This window comes from Saccopteryx leptura, chromosome 10 (assembly GCF_036850995.1).
Source record: "Saccopteryx leptura isolate mSacLep1 chromosome 10, mSacLep1_pri_phased_curated, whole genome shotgun sequence".
Taxonomy (NCBI): domain Eukaryota; kingdom Metazoa; phylum Chordata; class Mammalia; order Chiroptera; family Emballonuridae; genus Saccopteryx; species Saccopteryx leptura.
Window position 1 is genome coordinate 35,394,397 of NC_089512.1, and position 25,263 is coordinate 35,419,659.

Sequence of the window (25,263 nt, forward strand, 5' to 3'; positions counted from 1 at the left end):
AATATAACTAATATAATAGTGTATCACAAGCATACTTAATTTTTTTGATTAATTTTAAAAAGCTGGAACCAATGCAGTAGAGAATATAATGGGAAAATAATTTGGTTCACTTGTTTAAAAGAGGGAGTAGAATTCCAGACAGCAGTAACCTTTAAGCAAGTACGTAACCTGGATTTGTATGGGCAGAGAAAAACCTTGAATTAAGGAAAAATAGGGGAATTTGTGACGGCACGGATGGACCTAGGGAGTATTATAGTATAAGTCAGGGGTCTCAAACTCAACTCAGCATGTGGGCCGCAGAGCAAGATCACAGCCGTTCGGTGGGCCGCACTAGGTCTACAAAAGGCAACTGTTACGCAACACTTTTCTCACTGCAGTTGAAAACAAAAAAAAAATCAGTATAAAATTGTTCGGCGGGCCGCATGCGGCCCGCGAGTTTGAGACCCCTGGTATAAGTGAAATAAGTCAGACAGAGATAGACAAATACCAAATGATTTCAGTTATATGTGGAATCTAAAAACAAACTGAATGAACAAAAAATAGAAACAGACTCATAGTTGCAGAGAGCAGACCGACAGCTGCCAGAGGGGAGGAGGGCTGGGGACTGGGTGAGAAAGGCGAAGGGATTAAGAACTGACAGTCAACAAAGTCATGAGGATGTCAAGTACAGCAGAGAGAATATAGTATATAGTCAATGATACTGTAATAACCATGTATGGTGCCAGGTGGGACTTGAAATATCGGGGGAGCACTTTGCAAACTAGATGACTATCTAACCATTGTGCTGTACACCTAAAACTAATATAAAATGATATTGAATGTAAAGTGTAATTAAAAAATAAAATTAAAAAGAAGAAAAAAATGGGGAGATTAAAAAATTACTGAATTTTAGCCCTGGCCGGTTGGCTCAGTGGTAGAGCGTCGGCCTGGTGTGCGGGAGTCCCGGGTTCGATTCCTGGCCAGAGCACACAGGAGAAGCACCCATCTGCTTCTCCACCCCTCCCCTTCTCCTTCCTATCTGTCTCTCTCTTCCCCTCCCGCAGCCAAGGCTTCATTGGAGCAGCAATTGCCCGGGTGCTGAGGATGGCTCTGTGGCCTCTGCCTCAGGCGCTAGAATGGCTCTGATTGCACCAGAGTGACGCCCCAGATGGGCAGAGCATCGCCCCCTGGTGGGCGTAACGGGTGGATCCTGGTCGGGCGCATGTGGGAATCTGTCTGACTGCCTTCCCGTTTCCAACTTCAGAGAAATACACACACACAAAAAAAGAAATTACTGAATTTCTATGAGGTTAATTGACCTGAACTACTGATATTTGACTATTTTTCACCCTTTAAGAATAACAATTTCACATTGTCTGAGCTATAGTAAAAGTTAATGTGGACTTAATTTCTATACTTAGTTTAATTCCATTTAATTGCAAAACTTGCACTTCAAAAAATACCTTTTAATTCTAACTTATACTGAAGCTGACCCTCTGTCACTCCAATTATTATGGTCTATTACAATGGTATTTTACTTCAAAAAATTCAGTTTAGATATTAAAATACCAAGTCTTAAAACATCCTTCTACTGTCAACGTGTAAGAACTCAAGTTCAAGAGATTGGAAAACTCATCTGAAGTTTAAAGACATCAAATGCTGTAAATCACATGAACAAATATAATCACATTGCCAAGTCTCACTTTTTGCACATTCCATGGATTATATAAAATACTTTGAAATTTTTAAGTAATAATCTTTATATCAAAGTGCTATGGTTAGTCACTGTCCAATTTTAGGCTATATTTTTTCAAATTATTCTATCTCAGCGAGTGTAGCTATTCCCTGCTAAATGGCCTACAAACAGTAAACTTCACATTTTAAAAGTTGATGCATCTCTGCCCTGGCCAGTTGGCTCAGCGGTAGAGCATCGGCCTGGCGTGCGGGGGACCCGGGTTCGATTCCCGGCCAGGGCACATAGGAGAAGCGCCCATTTGCTTCTCCACCCCCCCCCCCCCCTTCCTCTCTGTCTCTCTTTTCCCCTCCCGCAGCCAAGGCTCCATTGGAGCAAAGATGGCCCGGGCACTGGGGATGGCTCCTTGGCCTCTGCCCCAGGCGCTAGAGTGGCTCTGGTCACAATAGAGTGACGACCCGGAGGGGCAGAGCATCGCCCCCTGGTGGGCGTGCCGGGTGGATCCCGGTCGGGCGCATGCGGGAGTCTGTCTGACTGTCTCTCTCCGTTTCCAGCTTCAGAAAAATACAAAAAAAAAAAAAAAAAAAAGTTGATGCATCTATTTTGAGAGGCTTTTCCAAATGTGAAACTCTCTGTACATTAAAAACAAAAGTATTCTTCCCTTTTTCATGGAAAAAACAGCAAGTTCTCTATAGTTCTCACTGAAAAGAGAAAGACTTGTTTGTCCCTACTTGTTTATATTAAACAATAAATGCTGAGACTTTGTTCCGTGCACACAGTTTCACGGAAAGGGCTGACATGAAATAAGTCACACATTTGGGTATTTCCCCCCTCCCTCCTCTCCCCAGCCTCAGATTACCTGGCTTAATTATAGCATTCTCTGTTACGCGAAAGACTTTAGTTTTCTGTTTTGGTGGTAATCCAAGTTCTCGGTAAAATTCCAATACAGTGGGGGATTTCTAGAGAAAAAGCAGCACACACATTAAATACTAAAGGTGGGGTTTAGTGCAGAGATCTAAACCAAGTTATACACACCAGAAGACAAGTCAAAGAGCACTGTGGTCCCAATGAAGAAAGAACACTCCATCCCCTTACTGAAGGGAGGTGAGATCTGCATCTATAATCCATTACACGTAGGATTCAACCATGTGCCCAGATTCACATACAGAACATGGGGAAAGACCTTTGTTCTGTAGGAAAATAAACAGAATTCTGTTCATACTTGAACTTTCACCAGAGATTCTATATACCAACAATCCCAATTCTGGGAAATTCCACTCTGTCTACTCTGCACTTGTTCCCAAGTAGCTAGAAGAAAACATGGTAGGTGACATTCAAATGTATGACCACATACTAAAGTGAATCTCAATGTGGCCTGGCCAACCTACATTTCCCTCCTCCTGGTCAAGTCCTTCTCACACTCTCCAAGTCAACCATGTCACATCCCCTTTTAAAACCTCCAGCAGTGCCTTGGCTGGAATAGCGTCCTGATACATCAAGGCTGTGGGTTCAACTACTGCTCAGAGCACCAAAAGACAAAGAAAGAAATCCTCCAGTACTGTTCCCTTCTCCTCTCCCCTTTGGGCTGATTATGTTGCTTATTTCATTAAAAAAATACACAAGAATCAAGAGCACTTCCCACACTCTTAAATCTACTCCATCTAACTACACTGTCCTCCCATCACACTCCAGGTTGCCCAGACGCCCACAGGGAGCTCTTAGAAAATGCCAATGCCCAGGGCGCTCAGCATGAACAGTGTAACTTCACTGGTCTAGTGTGGCATCCAGGCATCAGCATTTTTTTAAAGCACTCGTATGATTTTGATGTAAAAAAGGATGGAAATCACAACGATAGGTGAGCTGTCCATGCTCTTATTAAAAGCCTAATCCGTCACTGTGTACTCAGTCCTAACCCCTCTCATCTATTCAATGGCTTTACTACTGAAATTGTCCCCATCATCTTCTGAATCACTAATGTCCCCCTTTCTACTGAAACTTTCCTATTAGTCTACAAAGATGTCACAATCACCTAATGTTAAAACAAAACTTTTCCTTATTCAGTCTCCTTTAGCTAATCTGTCTGTTCCCCTAACAATAATATGTACTTCCCAAAAGACTTGCTGGGTTTATCTTCTCTCCCTCCATGCTCTCAAAGCAACTTTAATTAGATGCTTTCAGACCCTAATACTCAATGGAAAGTGTTTGTCAAGATCACCAATGTCTCCATGGGGGCAAATACATGGGTCAATACTCATTTTATTGGCCCTCTCAGCAACTCCTGGCAAGGTGTCTCCTCTCTCCTTAAGACGCTCGCTTGGCTTACAGTCACTACTCTCTTGGTTCCTTCATATGCTATGACCCCATATTTATAACTTCAACCCCAAATTCTACTCTGAACTACAAATTCCTATGTCCCACTGCCAACTCAGCATCTCATGTTGATATCACACAGTAACTTAAGTTTAACTGGTCTAAAATTGAACTCGATTTCCCCCTTACCCCCAAGTCTGTTTTCCTCATCGTCCAAATCTCAATAAATGGCAACTCCATACTTCTGTTGTTGGACCAGAAATCTCATGGTCTTTTGACTTTTTTCTTTCTCACATCCCATGTCCCATCCATTAGCAATTCCTGTAGACTTTATTTAAAAATACATGGGCTCTGACCGGTTGGCTCAGTGGTAGAGCGACAGCCTGGCGTGCAGAAGTCCTGGGTTCGATTCCCGGCCAGGGCACACAGGAGAAGCGCCCATCTGCTTCTTCACCCCTCCCCCCTCTTTCTTCTCTGTCTCTCTCTTCCCCTCCCGCAGCCAAGGCTCCATTGGAGCAAAGTTGGCCCAGGCGCTGAGGATGGCTCTGTGGCCTCTGCCTCAGGCGCTAGAATGGCTCTGGTTGCAACAGAGCGACGCCCCAGATGGGCAGATTATCACCCCCTGGTGGGCGTGCCGGGTGGATCCCGGTTGGGCGCATGTGGGAGTCTGACTGCCTCCCCTTTCCAACTTCGGAAAAATACAAAAAAAAAAAAAAAATACATTAACCACTTCTCACTCCCACTCTACCCAACCATCTTTTCCTTGGATTATTTCAATAGACTCCAAATTAATCTCCAAAATTCCACACTCCTGACCCCTCGTTTGTTCCTCATTCTGGCATGTTCCTTTCAGAACTGAAGTTATTTCATGTCTCTACAATGGTTTCCATCTTATGTAGAATCAAGTCCTAAGTCCTTACCACGATTTACAAGGTTCTATACAATACGGCCTCATCTGCTGTTCTTCCTGTGGCTCACCTGCTAGTGCAAGGACACATTAAACAACGGTCTTGGGTCCTTTGTGTATACTGTACCCCTGAAGCATCAACTTCCATCTGTGCCTTGACGAGGCAAGCCCAGGGTTTTGACCAGGTGACCTCTGTGTTCCAGGTTGCGTCATCCACTGTGCCACCACAAGTCAGGCCCAGGTCTCCATTAAAACACCAACTTACCTTTCCTGATCAGTCTATCTAATAAAATAGCACCACTGGGCCCTGGCTGAGTTGCTCAGTGGATAAAGTGTTGACCAGGCGCACAAAAGGTCATGGGTTCAACCTACTGTCAGGGCACGTACATGAAGCAATCGAGTACAAAACTAAATGGAACAACTAAGTGAAACAATGAGCTGATGCTTCTCTCTCTCCTTTGCTTCCTCTCTCCCTTCCTTAAATCAATGGAAAATTTAAAAAAATAATAAAAATAGCACCACTTTCTGTCACTCACAATCCATCCAGCCTCTTCATTAGTCTTCAACGTACTTCTCTCCATTTGTTATGATACAGTTTTAGTTTATCTTCTTTGTAATAGTCTCCCTGTACCATTCCAATCCCACCAAAATACGAGCTTCTTGAGAGCAGGAACTTTTTAGTTGCTGCTTATGTCTGCAGCTCCTCGTAGGTCCTGCTATCAGCTTCCCTACATCCCTTAACTTTTGTTCTTCTATTTTAAATATCCCAGAATAGAAAACTTTATGAACATCCTACTATCTTACCACAACATCCTGAGTTTTTAATTAAAACTCTTAATATAGACTGCTACAAGACTTACCAAAAAAGTTGTATCACTTTATATTTTCTGATGGAAAGAGTGTCTCTTTCATGAGAATGTAGCCAACACAAGTATGTCTATCTTCCTGCTTTTCTCTCTCCCCCAATTTCTCCTCCAATCACATACGAAGCACCAAGAGGCCCCCAATGAGCCATGGTATTCTATGTATGCTTACCTGTGTCTGCCTACGCCAGTCTCGTGCCCTGCAATCTCTCCCCCAAGCCTGAACCTCCAAAGCTCATTACAAATCTGTTAAATATACGTTTAGTCCCAGCTGAAGGGACACCTCTGTCCAGACCCCTCCTTGGGCAGCCTTGCCAGAGCAGGCTGATCTTCCATCTGCCATCTCTAGACCTTGTACGTATCTCAGTTACTGTCCACATGACCTTGTGTTTATTGAACTTACCTGTCTGTCTGCCTGCTGGTCTGTGAGCCCCTGAGAGTAGGGGCTGTTTAGTCACCTGTGTCTGTCACTTCAGAGCTAACGACAGCAGGGCAGATACTGCAAAGTGAGCTATGTGAAAGGTGAGAAGATGTGGAAGACAGAGGACAGACATGCATCTGGGTGTGAGTCCTGCTTTGTCTCTCAGACACCCCACTTTTCATCCTTAACTGCTGTTGAGTCAGTGCTTGGCACACAACATCACCATGCATGTGGCCTGACAGTGTGTGGCCTCTATCTTCAATTCTATTTATTAAAAACTTATAGGTCTAGAACAAACATGACAACTTACTCTGAAGATGAACAAATCTGTAAGAAACTAAGCTAGTATAAAATCAAACAATAGTAATTTGTAACAATAACAAAAACAAAAAACAAGAATAGCAGCAACTGAAAAACCTTACCCACCTCAAGATGACGCCAATGCTGTACTGAAACAAAGCACACCCCCCCCCCCCCAAATACAATACAATGGAGTATACGCACAGCCAGACTTACTTGATTACACTGCACACTTTAGGTACTTGCTAAGAAATGTGAACTGTTAGTGGCCCTTTATATAACTTATTGAGGAGGTTGACTTGTGTGGACATGAAAATGGGTGGGACTGGCCTGGAAGCATAGAACTTTAATTCTAGATCAGTCCACAGGTGGCAATCCCCCTGTGGCCCACAGGTGGACCGGGCCACACATGCTGAGCAGCTCTGCTTCAGTGTCGGTGAAATACTGTTCTGTGTCTCCCAGCGTTCCCTCGAGAAGCTCCCCTTTTCTCCAAGAGCGCGGGAACACGCACTCACCACAGTCGCTTTGGGCCTCCACTCCCACTTGCTGAGGTCTAAAAGACTAACATTCAACACCTCTTACGGAGGCTTTCCAACTTTAATCATACTCAGTTGTTCCTAAATAAAAGCAACACAAAAGTTTTCATTTAAAAATGTGGCTCCTTGATATTATTTTCCTGACGAATCAGTCAAGATATATCAAATTTTAAGACTTCAACTTTATTTTTAACATTCACATATTTTACTTGGTGACTCAAAAATCATAGTATTTTATTAATATCAGTTTTTAAGTACACCAAGGAGGCTTCTGAGAAAAATCCGTAACTTTTTTAGTAATACAAAATGGAAAAGATTACCATCTTGACCTAAATAACTATAGACTGCAACATAAACAGAAAAAATGTAATACATACTTCTTGATTATCTTCCAATTTTGCTAAAATTAAGTATTTCCATTTCTTTCTTTTAAGATAAAAATATCATAAAACTGTACTGCTCACAAAAATTAGGGGATATTTCAAAATGAATATGAAGCTATAAAATATCCCCTAATTTTTATGAGTAGTATAGGTAGATATCAGTCATGAGAAAAATCAAATGCTCAAGTTGAGTTGAAACCAGCAGCAGTGTAACAAAGGTATTTTTTTAAACTTCCAAATAAATAATTTCAAAGGCAATTTAAAAGACTGACAGCAATGTCACACTTGAATAATCCCATATATGAGAATGCATTTTCTCTCCCTCTTCAAAGTTTTCTGTAATTATCCTCCTCACAATGAAAACGCTTCCCTGCTCCTAAGATGAATCGATTTAATCAACTTTTAAGGCTATTTAACTTCCTTATTCAAAAATACTATGTATCACATCAGTTTTTATTTAGAACAAGGTACAAAAATAGCAAAAGCAAAGTGACTCCCAATTTCTTGGAGGCATAAATGTTTTACAGACTAGAAAAAATAACAGTTTTAGTCCTATTATAAACAAAACTGATTTCATCAATTTATTTTAGAATGCTTAACTATTTGATGCTTTATATTCATAGGTCTTTCTCTCTTTAAAAACCCTTTATAATCAATCTACTTTCAGTTTCCATAAGGGTTACAATATGCAAGAGCAATTTTGCGTACTTCAGTTTAAAAATTGTTTTTACCGTCTGAATCAAATACTACTTTTTTTTAGTGAAAGACACACAGACTGACAGGAAGGGTGCGACGGTAGTCGCGGCACTTGCAGTTCTTCACTGATTGCTTCTCACATGTGCCTTGACTAGAGGGGCTTCGGCCAAGCCAGTGACCCCTTGCTCAAGCCAGTGACCCTGGGTTCAAGCCAGTGACCATGGGATATGTTTATAATCCCACGCTCAAGCTGCTGGGCCCGCACTCAGGCTAGATGAGCCCACATTCAAGCTGGTGACCCCAGGATTTCAAACCAGGTACCTCAGTGTCACAGGTCAATGCTTTATCCACTGCACCACCATCAGTAAGGCTCAAAATGCTTTTCTTATAAAGAATCCTAAAATTCCATTTTCATACACCATTCTGAAGAAAGGTCATTCAGAGACAAAGCTTTTCCTTAACATAGTAATACATGTCCTCTGGACCTGGAGAATTTGTATCTTAAAGAGTAAGAAGGGCCTCTGTAGCACTTCCTATACTAGAGAAGTGAATAGTTTTAAAAGTTTATGTTGTGGGTTAAAATTGTTTCTGTACTATGTTAGTATTATATTAATTAAATTTTATTTGTAAGACATCATCACTAAGTAAAACAATAAATTGAGCTGGCAAGTACTTTTTCTCCCTCCAGAACTTCTGTTTTTTCTTGAAAACTAAACTATTAGAGAATCAATGTGAGACTTAGATCTGGGAGAAAATTTAGGGTCATCAAGGCCAATCCCTTGTTTTCCTGGGTAAGAAAATACATACATGTTCATAAAGATGGAGTGAAAGGGCAAACAGAAACCAGGATAGAACTCAGATCTCCTGACCCTATGTCCACTTGATTTATAAATATCAAAACCGTAAAGATGTGAATTTATAGTAATTGGTAATAAAAATAAAGATGATGCTGATAGCCAAAACAAAAACATGGCAATACAATCAATTAGAAAACAGTGGCATCCATTAAACCAGAGAATTATTCGCATGATTCACATGAAGGCTGGCATATATTTACAAAATTAAAAATTCAAACACTTGACATTTAAAAAGAAGTTTCTAAAAATACTTCAATGTGTTTTTTAATTACTGTGGAATTACTTGAACCCTGAAATTATTAGCCAATAAACTATCAAGAATTAATAGGACAGATATTGCTACACAGCTTTCCTGGAAGATAAACTATACTACCATAATATAATATGCAAAATAGCTAACTTCTCTAATACTTAGGAGACAGGCCTAGATGGCCTATAATCCTATTAAACTATAGGACTCAGATGACTTCAACCACCGCCAATTTACTGATCAGTATATATAACTGTTTACAGCAGTAGTCCCCAACCTTTTTTGGGCCACGGACAGGTTTAACGTCAGAAAATATTTTCACGGATCAGCCTTTAGGGTGGGACGAATAAATGCACAAAATAAAATTATGCGACCAGCATAAAAACTGGTATTTTAAAATATAATTGTCAAACTTATGAGACAAGCGTCAAGAGTGAGTCTTAGACGGATGTAACAGAGGGAATCTGGTCATTTTTTAAAAATAAAACATCGTTCAGATTTAAATATAAATAAAACGGAAATAATGTAAGTTATTTATTTTTTCTCTGCGGACTAGTACCAGTCCGCGGCCCGGGGGTTGGGGACCACTGGTTTACGGGACAACTCCACCTGGATTTTCTCTAAGCACTTCAAACATATCTTTCCTCCCATTTCTCTTTCTGTGTCCCAATCCAGGTTACAGCATAAGCACTGACCTAGCTGCTTAGCTAGAAACTGCTCCATGCCTGAGTCCCCTAACCACACACTCGCACTCACCTGGTCTTTTAGATACCTCCGCTCCTTCCAAACCCATGCAACTGCCCTGGTTCAGAACTTTATCAACTCTCCCCCTAGTGCTTAAACCAACTTCCCAAATGTCCTCTCTCCATCCAGATTCCTATCATTTATTTAACCAAGATAACAATTCGATCCCCTTACTACCCTGATTAAAGAATTCAAAAAGCTCCTTGGAGTCAACAGGATGAAGTTTGGACTCCTTAAGCCTCCATCCTGACACTTCTACCTTCCCCACCCGCACACTAATATCAAGGCACACTACCCTTCTCTTTCCAAGCACACACACTCTTCCACATGTCTCTGCTTCTACAGAAACCATTGCTTCTGGCATGCCTTTAACACATGCTACTTTCTGGTCTCCTTCCTGTGACCCCTCAGAGGATTTGTCCAACCAGAAGTGGCCACCCCTGTTCCGTGCTGTTGCACTTATAATACTATACCGAGAGGGCTAATTCACTTGTCCATCTTCCCAATTAGCTTATGTGTTCCCAGATGGTGGGCATCAAGTCACAGTTACGAAAGTAAGGCTCTGCAGTCTGCTTGTCACTCTCTTACTAGCTAGTTGCCCTCAGAGGCTGTAAAGATTACTAACAAATGTAAAGGCTTCATGCTTACACACTCAGCATGTAATAAATGCTCAATAAAAGTTAACTATGACAAGGAAACAGGAGGCACATAATAAGTACACACTAGGTTTGAGAGTTGCATAGGATAGCTTGTATCCTGAGTTCCATCCATGTCCAGTTCATAAACAATTTAAAGATATTTACCTTAAAGATAATGTCTTACCAAACCTAAAGATGTTTCAGTATCCATTAGTGAAAACCATCACTATTTCTAGAAAGGTATCCTCTGCTTTTAGTCATCCAATAAAGGATACTGTGTAGATTTTTCCATTTTAAACTATAAACTCAGCATTCTATTAGTATTTGGGGAAAAAAATGCTTCATTTGAAAAATTCTGATGTGGGTTTGTATACAACCTTTTTCCAAATACTGAAAGCTCCTTCTAATATATACAGAATTAACCCTCACGTGCTATTGGTGTCAATTGTTGAAATAGCTTAGAAAAAAAGGGAACCTAAACACAAAACAATAACCAAAAAAGGTTATTACTGAAGAATCTGCTACATGCCAGGCACATTTAAAAACCCTCATGTAATCTTTTTAGGTAAGCAGTACTTTTATCCCCATTTTACAGATGAACAAAGCCTGCAGCTTACTAAAGGTACTTCTGCTAGTCAGTGAGCAGAGGCTGGAACAAACTCAGTCTTTCAGACTCCTGGGCTCAGCAGTTCTACTACACTATCTCTCCCGAACCCACCGTTTACCTCACGGATAAATATGTTTGTCGCAATGGAATATGCTCACAACTGAAAGAACTCTAAAACTTCTAAAATGTACTATCCTAGGAATGAAAACACATCCTTACCTGGAAGCGGGACACAGTTTTTCCTCCTACAGTGAGGGCTGCCCTTTTTCCATCATTGTTTTCCTTTGGAGTATATTTTAGGACATGACAGTCTTGTACCTAAAAACACAAACATAAAAAACACACACAAAAAAAGTAAGCCTGGGCCAAGACACAATTTAACACTACACACAAATCACACTGAGGCCCTAGGACATTTAGGAATTCCCTCAAGTTACTTATCACTCCTCTAACCAACCACAATCATAAAATATAGATAACCTTTGGAAAAAAATGTCAAATATAACACATATAAAAAAGTGCATAGGACACAAACATATAACAAAATGAATATTTATAAATAAAATATACACATAACCACTACCCATGCCTCCGTTTCTTCCCAATCACACCCCCCCACGCCTTTTTTCCTTTTTCAAATCCCACCCTGGTCGGCAAACTGCAGCTCACGAGCTACATGTGGCTCTTCCACAAAATACCACGTGCGGGCGCTACCTCGATAAGGAATGTACCTACCTATATGGTTTAAGTTTGAAAAATTTGGCTCTCAAAAGAAATTTCCATCGTTGCACTGTTGATATTTGGCTCTGTTGACTAATGAGAGCCAAATGAGAGTGGTTTGCCGACCACTGAGAGACTCTCAAAGCATGGTCCATGGACAAGCAGCATCAGCATCACCTGGGAACTTTGCGGAAATGCAGGTTCTCAAGCTTCATCCGAGATCTACGAAATCAGAACCTCTGATTTATTAGCCCTCCAGGTGATCCTGAGGCACACTATTTGAGATGCACTGCCTGAGAAATAACTCTTCCTCCTGACATTTATGGTAATCCTTTACTTACTTTTCTTCATGATTACTATCTTTGAAAGTATTACTTGATGTCAGAGTAATGGCAATGTGAGAGATACTCCTGACTCTCCCCTTGAAATTTCAACAAACTGAGCAATTGTAACGCAGCAAAGAAACCCCAGCTGGGCCTGCAGATGTGCAGACTGAATAGACTACAGGTCTGTTGAGACATGGGGAGAAGCTCCTGGAAGCCCGAGATCACCATTCCTAGAGCCATAAAGCCATAAAGCCGAAGCGTAAAGCCCTCACGACACGCCCCACCCACTGTCACTATGGCTCCACTTACATTACTGCGACAGCAACATTTCAGCAGAGGACAGCCCAGGGAATTCACAGAGCTAATACAATGACACCTACTGGAAGTAACCTCTCAAAATTGAAATCTATTTTTCCTTTTTATTTCTTCATTTTCCCCCTTTTTTCCTTCTTATCCTTTTTTTCTCTTTTAAATTTCATTTTCTTTAATTTATATACATTTTATTCTTATTAATTTTCTGGATGTTTTGTTTTTCTGTTTTGGTTTTTGATCTTTTTTCTGTGGTTTATCTTCTAGTCATAAATTTTTGAAAATATGTTTTTATTCTATTTTTAAAATTTTTCATTTCTTTAGTTTTTTGTTGTTGATAGGGTTCTTAACAATACCACCCTCGAATGCCATCAAGGAAGAGGAAATTGAATACCATGGCTACACAAGACAGAGATGTAGTTAGAAAGAAAATAAAAAAACTCAAGAAAAAAATCTCAATCACATGGAAACCTTAAAGTTAAATGATAGAGAATTCAAAATTGAAGTTCTGAAAATACTCAATGAGATGCGAGATGACACCAACAGGCAACTTAATGAGCTCAGAAAACTAATAAAGAAAACGAATACCTCACCAAGGAGATTGAAACTTTAAAAACAGAGATGAAGAACTCAATACACGAATTGAAAACTGAGGTAGCAAGTTTGGCGAATAGAACAAGCCAGATAGAGGAAAGAATCAGTGACACCAAAGACAGGCAACTAGAGATGCTAAAGAGTGAAGATGAGAGACTCATGAATTAAGAAAACTAGAGAGCTCTACAAGAATTGTCTGACTCCATCAGAAAGAGCAATATAAGGATAATGGGTATATTAGAAGAAGAAGAAAAGAGGGAGAAGGGTATGGAGAGTCTATTGAAACAAGTAATTGATGAGAATTTCCTAAACTATGGAAAGAGTTAGAGCCTCAAATCCAATAAGCAAACAAAAGGCTGAGTTACTACAACCCAAACAGACCTACTCCAAGGCACATCGTAATAAAATGGTCAAAAATCGATGACAAAGAAAGAATCCTCAAGGCAGCCAGGGAAAAGAAGAACATAATATATAAAGGAAAGCCCACTAGGTAATCCTCAGATTTCTCAGCAGAAACTCTACAAGTCAGAAGAGAATGGACCCAAACATTCAAAGTATTGAAAAAGAGGAATTACCAGCCAAGAATGCTATATCCATCAAAATTATCCTTCAACTATGAAGGAGAAATAAACTTTTCCAGACATACAGATTCTGAGGGGATTTATCACCAGAAAACCTCCACTGCAGCAAATACTCAAGGGGGTTATTCGGCCACACACAAAGAACAAATCAAAACTACAAGAAAAAGCTCCAACAAGGTTACAATAAAAACAAGGATAGCCTGACCAGGTGGTGGCAGAGTGGATAGAGTGTTGGACTGGGACACAAGGGACCTAGATTTGAAACCCCGAGGTCACTGGCTTGAGCACAGGCTCATCCAGCTTGAGTGTGGGCTCACTACCTTGAGTGCGGGGTCACTGGCTTGAGCGTGGGATCATAGACCATGACCCCATGGTAGCTGGCTTGAGCCCAAAGCTCACTGGCTTGAAGATCAAGGTCCTTGGCGTGGGCCCAAGATCACTGGCTTGAGCAAGGGGTCACTCGCTCTGCTGTAGCCCCCTGGTCAAGGCATATACGAGAAAGCAATCAATGAACAAGCAATCAACGAACAACTAAGATGCCGTAACGAAGAACTGATGCTTCTCATCTCTCTCCTTTCCTGTCTGTCTGTCCCTATCTGTCCCTCTCTCTGACTCTTTCTCTGTCAAAGAAATAAATAAATAACGCCCCCCAAAAACAAGGATAATCTCTGACAACAATAAAATAAAAGGGGAAAGGATAAAGATCTTCAAAAGCAAAGGAGTATGGAGTGCAGGAGCACTCATAAGACAAAGGACTCTTGTACATATGAACATTTTCATTTTAATAGCCTAATGGTAACCACCCACGAAAAAGCCACTACTGAAACACAGAGCTTAAAAAAAGAATGGGGGAAAGAAGTATAGAATACCACCAAACAAAAACAACTGACAGAAACAAAAAAAAAGAAGAACCAAACAAGACACAGAGCTACCAGAAAACAAAACATAAAATGGCTATAGGAAATCCTTAAGTGTCAATAATTACCCTACATGTAAATGGACTGAACTCACCAATAAAGAGGCACAGGGGAGTAGACTGGATCAAAAAGCAAAACCCAATCATATGCTGCCTTCAAGAGACATATCTAGGCTGCAAGGACAAAAGTAGATTCAAAGTGAAAGGTTGAAAAATGATACCCCGAGCAAATAATAACCAAAGGAAAGCAGGTGTAGCCATACTCGTGCCTGACAATGCTGACTTCAAGATAACAAAGGTAGCCAGAGACAAAGATGGACATTTCATAATGATAAAGGGGACATTGTATGAAAAAGACATAACACTTCTTAATATATATGCACTGACCAGTGAGCACCAAAATATATAAGACATCTACTAACTAATCTAAAAATAGAAGCTGGGAAAAACACAATCATACTTGGAGATTTCAACACACCATTGACAGCTTTAGATAGATCATCCAAATGGAAAATCAAGAAGAAAATATCGGCCCTAAATGACACACAGGACCAAATGGACATAATAGACATCTACAGGACATTTCATCCCAAAACGTCAGATATAAATTCTTCTCTGTGTGCATGAAACATTCTCAAGCATAGACCATATGTTGGGCCACAAAATAACATCAACAAATTCAGGAAGATTGAAATTATACCAAACATATTTACATAAGGCTTTGAAATTAGAATTCTGTTGTAAAAATGAAGTCAAGAAACTCACAAAAATGTGGAAATTAAATAACATACTTCAAAAATAACTGGGTGAAAGAAGAAATAAAAGCAGAGATCAAAAGATATATACGTATATATATAGCCTGTCCAGGCGGTGGTGCAGTGGGATACAGCATTGGATGGGAATGCGGAGTACCCAGGTTAGAAACCCCGAGGTTGCCGTCTTGAGCATGGGCTCCTCTGGCTTGAGCGCAGGCTCACCAGCTTGAGTGCGAGGTCACTGGCTTGAGCATGGGATCATAACTATTATCCCATGCTCACTGGCTTGAGCCCAAAGGTCGCTGGCTTGAGCAAGGAGTCATTCACTCTGCTGTAGCCCCCTGGTCAAGGCTCATATGAGAAAGCAATCAATGACCAACTAAGGTGCCACAACAAAGAATTGATGCTTCTCATCTCTCTCCTTTCCTGCCTGTCTGTCCCTATCTGTCCCTCTATCTCTGGGGGGGGGAAAAAAAGATATGTACAGACAAATGAAAATGACAACACATCAAAATTTCTGGGTTGCAGCAAGAGCAGTAATAAGAAGGAAGTTCATATCATTATAGGCTTATATCATGAAATAAGAGAGATCCCAAGTAAACAACCTAACTTCATACCTAAAGGAACTAGAGAAAGAAGAACAAAGGCAACTCAAAGTCAGCGGAAGAAAGGAAATAGTAAAAGTTAGAGCACAACTAAATGAAATAGAGAACAAAAATACTATAGAAAAATTTAATACAATGAACTGGTTCTTTGAAAAGATCAATAAAATTGACAAACTACTGGCAAGACTCACTAAGGAAAAAAGAGGAAGGGCTCATATAAACAAATCTGAAAAGAAAGAGGAGAAATTACCATAGACATAATAGATATACAAAAGATCATAGTAGAATATTATGAAATATTATAAGCCATCAAATTCAATAACCTACAGGAAATGGGTAAGTTCCTAGAACTATACAATCTTCCTATATTGAGTCATGAAGAAGTGGAAAACCTAAATAGACCTATAAGCAGGGAGGAAATAGAAACAACTATCAAAAACTTCCCCCAAAACAAAAGTCCAGGCCCAGATGGCTACACTAGTAAATTCTACCAAACATTCAAAGAAGATTTGGTACCTATCCTTCTCAAAATCTTCCAAAAATTGAAGCAGCAGCAATACTGGAACACATATGAGGCCAACATAACCCTCATACCAAAACCTGGCAAGGACAACCCAGAAAAAGAAAACTACAGGCCAGTATCTCTAATGAATACAGATGCAAAAATCCAAACAAAATACTAACAAATCAAATATAACAACACATTAAAAATATAATACATCAGAATCAAGTGGGATTCATTCCAGGCGCACAAGGATGGTTCAACATATGGAAATTGATCAACATAATACACCACATCAACACAACAAAGAACTGTACCTATTGATAGGCATTTGTTAAGATACAACATCCCTTTATGTTTAAAACACTCAATAAAATTAGAATTGAAGGAAAGTACCTCAACATAATAAAGGCCATGTAGACAGACTGTCAGCTAATATCATATGAAATGGTGAAAAAAATGAAGGCCTTTCCTCTAAAATCAGGAACTAGACAGGGCTGCACACTCTCCACTCTTATTCAATATAGTTCTGGAAGTCTCAGCCAAAGAGATCAGGCAAGAGAAAGAAATACAAGGTATCCATATCAGGAAAGAAGTAAAGGTATCATTTTTTGCAGATGACATGATCCTGTACATAGAAAACCCCAAAGACTCTCCCAAAAAACTATCAGAAACAATAAACCAATACAGTTGAGTTGCAGGATACAAAATGAATATACAAAAGTCTATTGATTTTTTATACGCCAATGATGAAACATCGGAAATTGAACTTAAAAAAACAATTCCTTTTTCAATTGCAACAAAAAATTTAAAATACCTAGGAATAAACTTAACAAAGGATATGAAAGACCTATATACTGAAAACTACAAAACACTGAAAGGAATTGGAAAAGACACAATGAAATAGAAAAATATTCCATGTTCATGGATTGGAAGAATCAACATAGTTAAAATGGCCATTATTACTCAAAGCAATATACAAATTTAATGCAATCCCCATCAAAATACCAATATCATTTTTTAAAGAAATAGAACAAAAAATTAACAGGTTTATATGGAACCAGAGAAAACCCCGAATAACCAAAGCAATCCTGAGGAAAAAGAATGAACTACCTCACTTCAAATTATACTATAGTCACAACAATCAAAACAGCATGGTATTGCAACAAAAACAGATATATAGAACAGTGGAACATAATCAAGAGTCCAGAAATAAAACCACATATATAGGGACAAATCATCTTCAACAAAGAAGCCAAAAACACACAATGGAGAAAAGAAAGCCTCTTCAATAAATGGTGCTGGGAAAATTGAAAAGCCACATGCAAAAGAATGAAACTTGACTACAGTTTGTCCCCCTGCACAAAAATTAATTCACAATGGATCTAAGAACTAAATATGAATTCTGAAACTATAAATTACACACAAAAAAACAGGTACTAAGTTCATAGTAGAGAACAATTATGAATTTGACCCCAAAGGCAAGGGAAGTAAAGGCAAAAATAAATAAATGGGACTGTATCAAACTATAAAGCTTCTGCACAGCAAAAGAAACTGACAAAACAAATAAGCAGCCAACTAAATGGAAGATGTTATTTGCAAACAACATCTCCGAAAAGGGAATAATATCCAAAATATATAAAGAACTCACAAAGCTCAGCAACAAACTAGCAAACAATCCAATTAAGAAATGGGGAGAGGATCTGAGCAGACACTTCTCCCAAGAACACATACAAATGGCCAACAGATACATGAAAAAATGCTCACCTTCACTAGCTATTAGAGAAATGCAAATAAAAACCACAATGAGATACTCCCTCACACCTGTTAGATTAGCTATTATCAACAAGACAGATAATAAGTGTTGGAGAGGCTGTAGTGAAAAAGGAAACCTCATTCACTGCTGGTGGGAAGCAAATTAGTACAACCATTAAGGAAGAAAGTATGGTGGTTCCTCAAAAAATTAAAATACAATTACCATATGACCCAGCAATCCCGCTAATGGGTACCTACCCCCAAAACTTGAAAACATTGGTATGTAAAGACCCCCATGTTCATCGCAGCATTATTCACAGTGGCCAAGACATGGAAACAAGCAAAGTGTCCCTGAATAGAGGACTGGATAAAGACGATGTGGTACATATATACAATGGACTACTACTCAGCCATAAGAAATGATGACATAGTGACATTTATGACAACATATTTGGATCTTGAGAACATTATACTGAGTGAAATAAGTAAATTTAAAAAAGCTAAGAAATGTATGATTTCACACAAGGTGGATATAAAACAGACTCACAGACATAGAGAAAAGTGGTTATCAGAGGAATGGGTGTGGGGAAGTGTGTAATCAAGGACAAATATGAGGTGACGGAAAATGATTTGACTTTGGGTGATGGGTATCCAACATAATCAACAGTTCAAATGCTATAGAAATGTTCACCTGAAACCTATATACTCTTTTTGATCAAAGTCACCGTTAAATTTAATTTTCTAAATAAAATTTTTTTAAAAAGTATAAACAATGTAGCTCAGCGCTGTCTGCTTTAAGCTTTATAGAAATAGAATCAGACTGCATGCACTCTTCCATGTCTTAATTCTTTCACTCGAGACTACACTTGTAAGGTTCATCCATATTGTTGCATGTAGCCCCATCAGCTCCTTTCCACTGTTATCCAGCATTTCATTACGTGATTATACTGCAATTCACCCATTCTAGCATTGGTGGGTATCTGAGTTATTTCTAACTTCGGTGTACTAAGAGCAGTACTGCCCTGGCCAGACAGCTCAACATTGTCTGAAGAGCAGAGGTTACCAGTTCAATCCTCGGTCAAGGCACATACAGGAACACATTGATGTTCCTGTCTGTCTCCCTGCCCCCCACCTTCCTCTCTCTCTAAAATCAATAAAATAAACCTTAAGTAAAAAAAAAAAAAAAAGAGAAAAAAGTAGTAACACTGCTATGAACACTGTTGCACAGTTATCATGGTGCATACCTGTTTAAATCTAGTAGTACTCACAAAAGGAGTCGCTGGACTACAAGGGTTACTTATCTCAACTTTACCACATAAGGCTAAAGTATTTTCTGAAGTGGTCAGACCAATTTACAATCCCACCAGTCATTCCCCAACGCTCCCAAAGTTCTTTAGAGTTCTAGAAACTGTAACCCTACCCTTGATCTCTGAGAGTCAGTAACAATGTACTAAGGGTCTGTCGGCTCCTTGTGCCTATTAGCACTCCAAGTACTCAGGTGCACGAACTCTTACTTTCATTCTCATCAATTGTGTAAGGCTGGCCCCGAAGATGAACTGAGTTGTCCAAAGTGATTTGGGGAATAATATATATTTTAGAGATGAGACACAGTGCTCCAAAGAACACAGCTAGGAAGTGGTAGAACCGAGACCCGAAGTCAGGTATTCTGGTCCCAGGGCCCACATTATTAAATATTAAGGAGTTTGTTTTATTTCAGAGAACAAAATGCTGCTTCGCCTGACAAGACTCTTACATTCCAAGTTAGCAAAGAGATAAAAAATATTTTAGAGTTGAAAGAACTTCATTATGTAAATTAGATGAACTGAGATTTTTTTTTTTCTGATACTGAACTGAACTAGTAGATCTGGGAGAAGCCAGGTTATAATCATTATCATCGTTACAATCATTTTTGTTGATTGTCCCAATTATCCCATGCCAGTAACAAGAAGCCAGGCAAGAGTGAAAACATTCACTGAAACCATCAGAAGTAAAGCTCTTTAATAGTATTTACGCTCAACATTAACCTATTCTTCATCACAGACACACATTTCAGGATACAAATGTTGCCTGTTTAAGTTTGTACAAGTAGGTCTCCACATAAAGCTCTGTTACATCTCCTGTTTCTTACCTGAAGTAATGTGACCACGTGCCTTTGACCATCTTTAGTCCATAAAGGCATCATGCCCAGCTTCACTGCAACAAGGCCTACTCTAGCAGAACCTGGCAATTAAAAACAAATGAATATTAATATGAGCGTTTTCAACATCTGCCAACATGATGCAATAGCATTTCTTAAATCACGGTTTTAAAATAAGTGGCAGGCAAGTAAAAAAACATGCTAATATATTCATAGAGTAAAACACAATTGTTCCTTACAGATTTAAACACCTTTAGCCCTGGCCGGTTGGCTCAGTGGTAGAGCGTCGGCCTGGCGTGCAGAAGTCCCGGGTTCGATTCCTGGCCAGGGCACACAGGAGAAGTGCCCATCTGCTTCTCCACCCCTCCCCCTCTCCTTCCTCTCTGTCTCTCTCTTCCCCTCCCGCAGTGAGGCTCCACTGGAGCAAAGATGGCCCGGGCACTGGGGATGGTTCCTTGGCCTCTGCCCCAGGCGCTAGAGTGGCTCTGGTCACAACTGAGCGATGCCCCGGAGGAGCAGAGCATCGCCCCCTGGTGGGCGTGCCGGGTGGATCCCCGTCGGCGCATGCGGGAGTCTGACTGTCTCTCCCCGTTTCCAGCTTCAGAAAAATACACACACACACACACACACACACACACACACACACACACAAAAACACCTTCAGCCAAACCTGACATAAGATATAGCAACTCAGGAAATTTCTCTATAATGAACAAACATCAGCAAACTGTGCATAATAAAGAAAACTGTTACACGAATATAGTCTGGTTTAAAAATAGTGGTATTAAGAGAGGGCATGATAAATCCCTCATTATACTTTACTCTCCTATAGTATCAATATCAAACGTCATTAATTAGACAACATCTACCACTCAAATTCTAATAAGTTAACTGGGGTTATAAGGATGACACAGGTGGTCACATTGCTAAACTATGTTGGCCTTCACCATAACAGATTTGTTGAAATAAATTGATCAAGTTGTTCCATTATACAATTGAACTGTTACAATAAACCCCAACCAGAGATTATATTCACAAAAAGACAGGTCTTATTCTTCTTGGCCTGTCCACATATGGATTTAGCACCCTACTAGGCACAAACACCTAATCCTGGGGCTATGCCTGGCAAATCCACAGTGCTAGAACTTCCCAACTGGAGACATCTGGGACACAATTTAGATCATATACTTCCAGACTTTCTTCCCTGATTAATTTTTATATTCTTTTTTATCTGAAGGAAACAAGAAAACATAGGCAGACTGATTCTCATTTCACATACAAAACAGCTTCTTTAGCAAATCTTGATTATCACCAGACATTCATTAACAGCAGAATAGGATGCTGGAAATAAATTTGCAAACCAAAGCACAATGAGACAGACACACTTAAGACATGAAAAATATATTCAAGAGAGGATAAATCTGTCAAGCAGTCATTATAATTTTGAATGTGCCAGCCACCAAGTAACCAGGACTCATCATACACAAATTAACTACCTGGTTCCCACTGATGCATAGGCCATGGTTCATCTTTCAGAGGACACAATTTACTTGCTAATTGGGCTTTATCTTCATCAGAGACCAGCTGCTTAACAAATGGGACATTTTCTTCAGAAAGATGCTCATCCCACCAAGTAACACTCTTGCCATGGAGACTTCTAACCAAAAGCCAGATGTCTGTTCTGCAGAAATAAAAATTAAAAAACCACAATGCAAAAGTTTCTCTATTTAACATAGTGAAGGGAGGTCACATAAATTGGGAACTGTCTTCAGGGCCTTAGGAAAGGGCTTGGATTCCATACAAGTTCACTTTTTCTCCCCTGACATTCTTTATGATAATAATGGGGTTCACACAGTAAGTGTTAATAATTACCCTGAAGACAAAGTTCTTCTTCTCTTCTGGGATAATCAGTTTTCTAACAAAGTAGTTCCACCTAGACACAGGAGATACTATTTGCAGGTAACCTTAATAGTTCACATCCAGTACAAGTTGCAGAATATGGATACAATGCTGATCTTTCTCTGATAAACACCTCTTCCCTGCAGTGACCCGGCCTAGATTCAGAGTGATGAAGAAACTAGTTGTGCGAATTCAAAAGATCTGTGAAAGCCACGACCTCTGATCAGCTGAACACATCTAGAAAGACCAAAGGGGACTGAGGTCGGGGCAGCGGAATGTCAGAAAACCAGTCAAGTTTTCTTCAGTCTATCCTCCCTTTGTAGCTAGGCAGATTATTCAGGTCAGAGTCTCAATTTTGCATTTATTGATCACCGGTAAGTTACTTTTCCTGTCCCAAGCCTCCGTTTTATCTGCAAAATGGATGAGAGTTCTCTCACGTGAGGCCACTTAAGCTAGGGCACCTAATATACAAAACGCTAATTGGCAGATATTATTATTGCAGTTGGTAATGCTCAAGGTCAATCGCTCATAAGCATTACAAACAAAAAACAACAAAAACCCTCCAGTCCTTCGAAGGGCTATCTTGGAGTAACACTCCTCACTTACCCTTCCAAACCTTAGGTCTTGACACAGCCCCCTTCCTCTCCCACCCAGGGCAGACCTTTCCGTGTCGAGCCATGCCACAGTTCGAAGTTGTCGTTTTGCAGGGACACACTCCCGCACCCCCCGACCCCGTCTCTAGCCCACACCCACCTGTTCCGGGAGCCACAGGCAGCATCCAGGCCCCCGGCGCCACGGCCCAGCACCTGGGAGCCGGCCTGAGCCAGCAGCCTCCAACCAAGCATGAAGGAGCCAGAGAGGGCTCGGGTCGCTACACTTCCGGGGCCCCCTCCGCTCTATTTTCAGGGAGTTCCCACGCCACTGGCACGCCCCCACCACAACTTCCCTGGAGCAGTCCCGCCCGCTGCCCGAAGACGTCCTCATGGACGGAAAAAGAATCGCGGGAGCCCCCTTCCGGTCCGTTCCGCAATGCCCTCCGGGCACCGGACTCAGCCCCGGAACTAAAGTTCTGCCTCCGGAATAGTCCTACCTTGGGTCGGAGTTGGTGTATGGAGGACAGGGACGATTCTCCAGGGGGTTGGAAAAAAAAGTATGTTCGGAGTTTAAACTTGAGAAGAATGAGGCTTACAGGCTTCTTAAGCAAGTGAAATCTCTTCTAAATAATACCCACTCAGTACATTATTGTACTAAGCAATGCTTGATTTTCATATATTGGTTTATGTTCAAAACGACCCCAAAAGGAAGTTGTTATTTTTATATTATAAATGAGGGAACACAGACTCAGAATTTGGCGCTGGACCAGAGCAGCACATCTGGCAGACGCGCAGAGCTGACACTGAAACAGGGCTGGCATGTGTTAGCAATAGGATATGGCCCAGATCATGGTGTGTGACTTACAGGGTTGGGTGATTAAAAGTATGGCTACTTCCGTCTTGGCCTCTGGAGTTGTTATCTAGGGAGAATTCCAGTGGACATGGTCCTGAAGACACTCCAACAGCCCTGTAGAGAGGCTTATATGAAGAGGGACCAACTTTCCAACTCGGAGTGAGCCACCTAGGAAGTGGATCCTGCACCCCAGCAGTCCTTCATATGACTGCAACTCATGAAAGACCTTGAGCTTGAACTTCCCAGCCAAGAAACTCAAGGGTTCCTGACAAAAGATACTGCCAAAGAGAATAAGTGAATATTCTTATTTTGACTCGCTAAGTTTTAGGATGATTTGTGACACAGCAATAGGTTTCTGATATCATCCTAATACAAACAAAGCACTGTCCTTGGTTCCAGACCTGGCCCTAATCACTCTGTGTGTGCATTGGGCATTCATTCTACTAGCACAAGGGTCTGTTTCCTAATTTTTCAAGTGGGTATTCGTAGAAATTTGGGAATAATACCTTTAAATTTTAGCTATTTTTACACCCTCTTTTCATAGCTATCTGGCTAGCCTGGCTTAAAAGCTTCAGGCAATGGTCAATTCCTGGTTACTACTTGAGCTTGAGCAGGCTCAAAAATATTTGCTTTTCTTGCTCTTCCATTTCATCAATTGCTGTTGCACCTACCCTCAGGACTTCTAAATAACACTCTGAGCCTTGGAGAAAAAGTACATCTCTCATCCTATCCATGCTAACTGGCTTCCCAGGTACATAAGAATGGCTCTTCATTGAACAAACATGTCTTGAGGTGTAGTACATGAAAAAGCTAGGGTAAAAAAAGACTTGCCTACTGTTCCCAAAAGCCAGCATTCCTTATGCATGTAGTGTGCAATAACAAGTGCTCAGTATTGTAGAAGCCCATCAGTCAAAGACCACCAGGAGCACAACTGAACTCAAACAAGGTTAAGTTTAATTAGCTTGCTGCAGCAAGAGAGTGCATATACCTAAGGGTGTCTCTATATGAATGCGTTGAGAGGGGCTTGTTATAAGATTTAGACTTATGAGAGAGATTTTTAAGGTGGCATAAGGGAAGCAGGGACTTATTTTGAAATAAAGGCTATTAAGAAGCAAGAACAGTTCAGCAACTGGGCATCTCAATAATTTTCTTCTGGATGAAAGAAAGACAAAGTGAGACTAAGAATGATATTGGTAAGAAAGCAGAAATCACTCAGAAGACGAAACAGTTAGTCATTTTGTACCAGTGGTGTGGCCTTGGGTATGGTCTGTTTGAAATATTGTGTTGACGTTCCATTATAAATTCTGCAACCTGATTACTAGTGGGATTTATTTTTACTCTTTCAGTATATTTTCTCAATAACAACCACATGTGATAATACTATAATTATTCCTATTTTACAAATCAAGAAAATAAACACAGAGATATTACATAATTTAAATAGTAAGTGGAAAAGCCAAGATTTAGACCTTGGCAATGTGACCAGAGAGCTTCAGCTCTTAGCTGTTTTGTTCTCGACTTTCTATGATAAATC

The 25,263-nt window shown here is 40.3% G+C and overlaps 1 protein-coding gene across 1 annotated transcript in view; it reads right to left on the reverse strand.

The window, feature by feature from the left end:
- Nucleotides 1–23,299, reverse strand: part of MRPL3 (mitochondrial ribosomal protein L3) — a 52,365-nt gene extending 29,066 nt beyond the window's left edge. The window contains exons 1-5 of the mRNA XM_066350651.1: nucleotides 23,037–23,299; nucleotides 21,881–22,065; nucleotides 20,376–20,467; nucleotides 11,404–11,502; nucleotides 2,532–2,631 (exon numbers count right to left, since the gene is read on the reverse strand). Coding sequence (XP_066206748.1) covers nucleotides 2,532–2,631; nucleotides 11,404–11,502; nucleotides 20,376–20,467; nucleotides 21,881–22,065; nucleotides 23,037–23,128 — 568 coding nt within the window. The 5' untranslated portion in view covers nucleotides 23,129–23,299. The remainder of the gene's footprint in view (nucleotides 1–2,531; nucleotides 2,632–11,403; nucleotides 11,503–20,375; nucleotides 20,468–21,880; nucleotides 22,066–23,036) is intronic.
- Nucleotides 23,300–25,263: the final 1,964 nt, after the last annotated feature.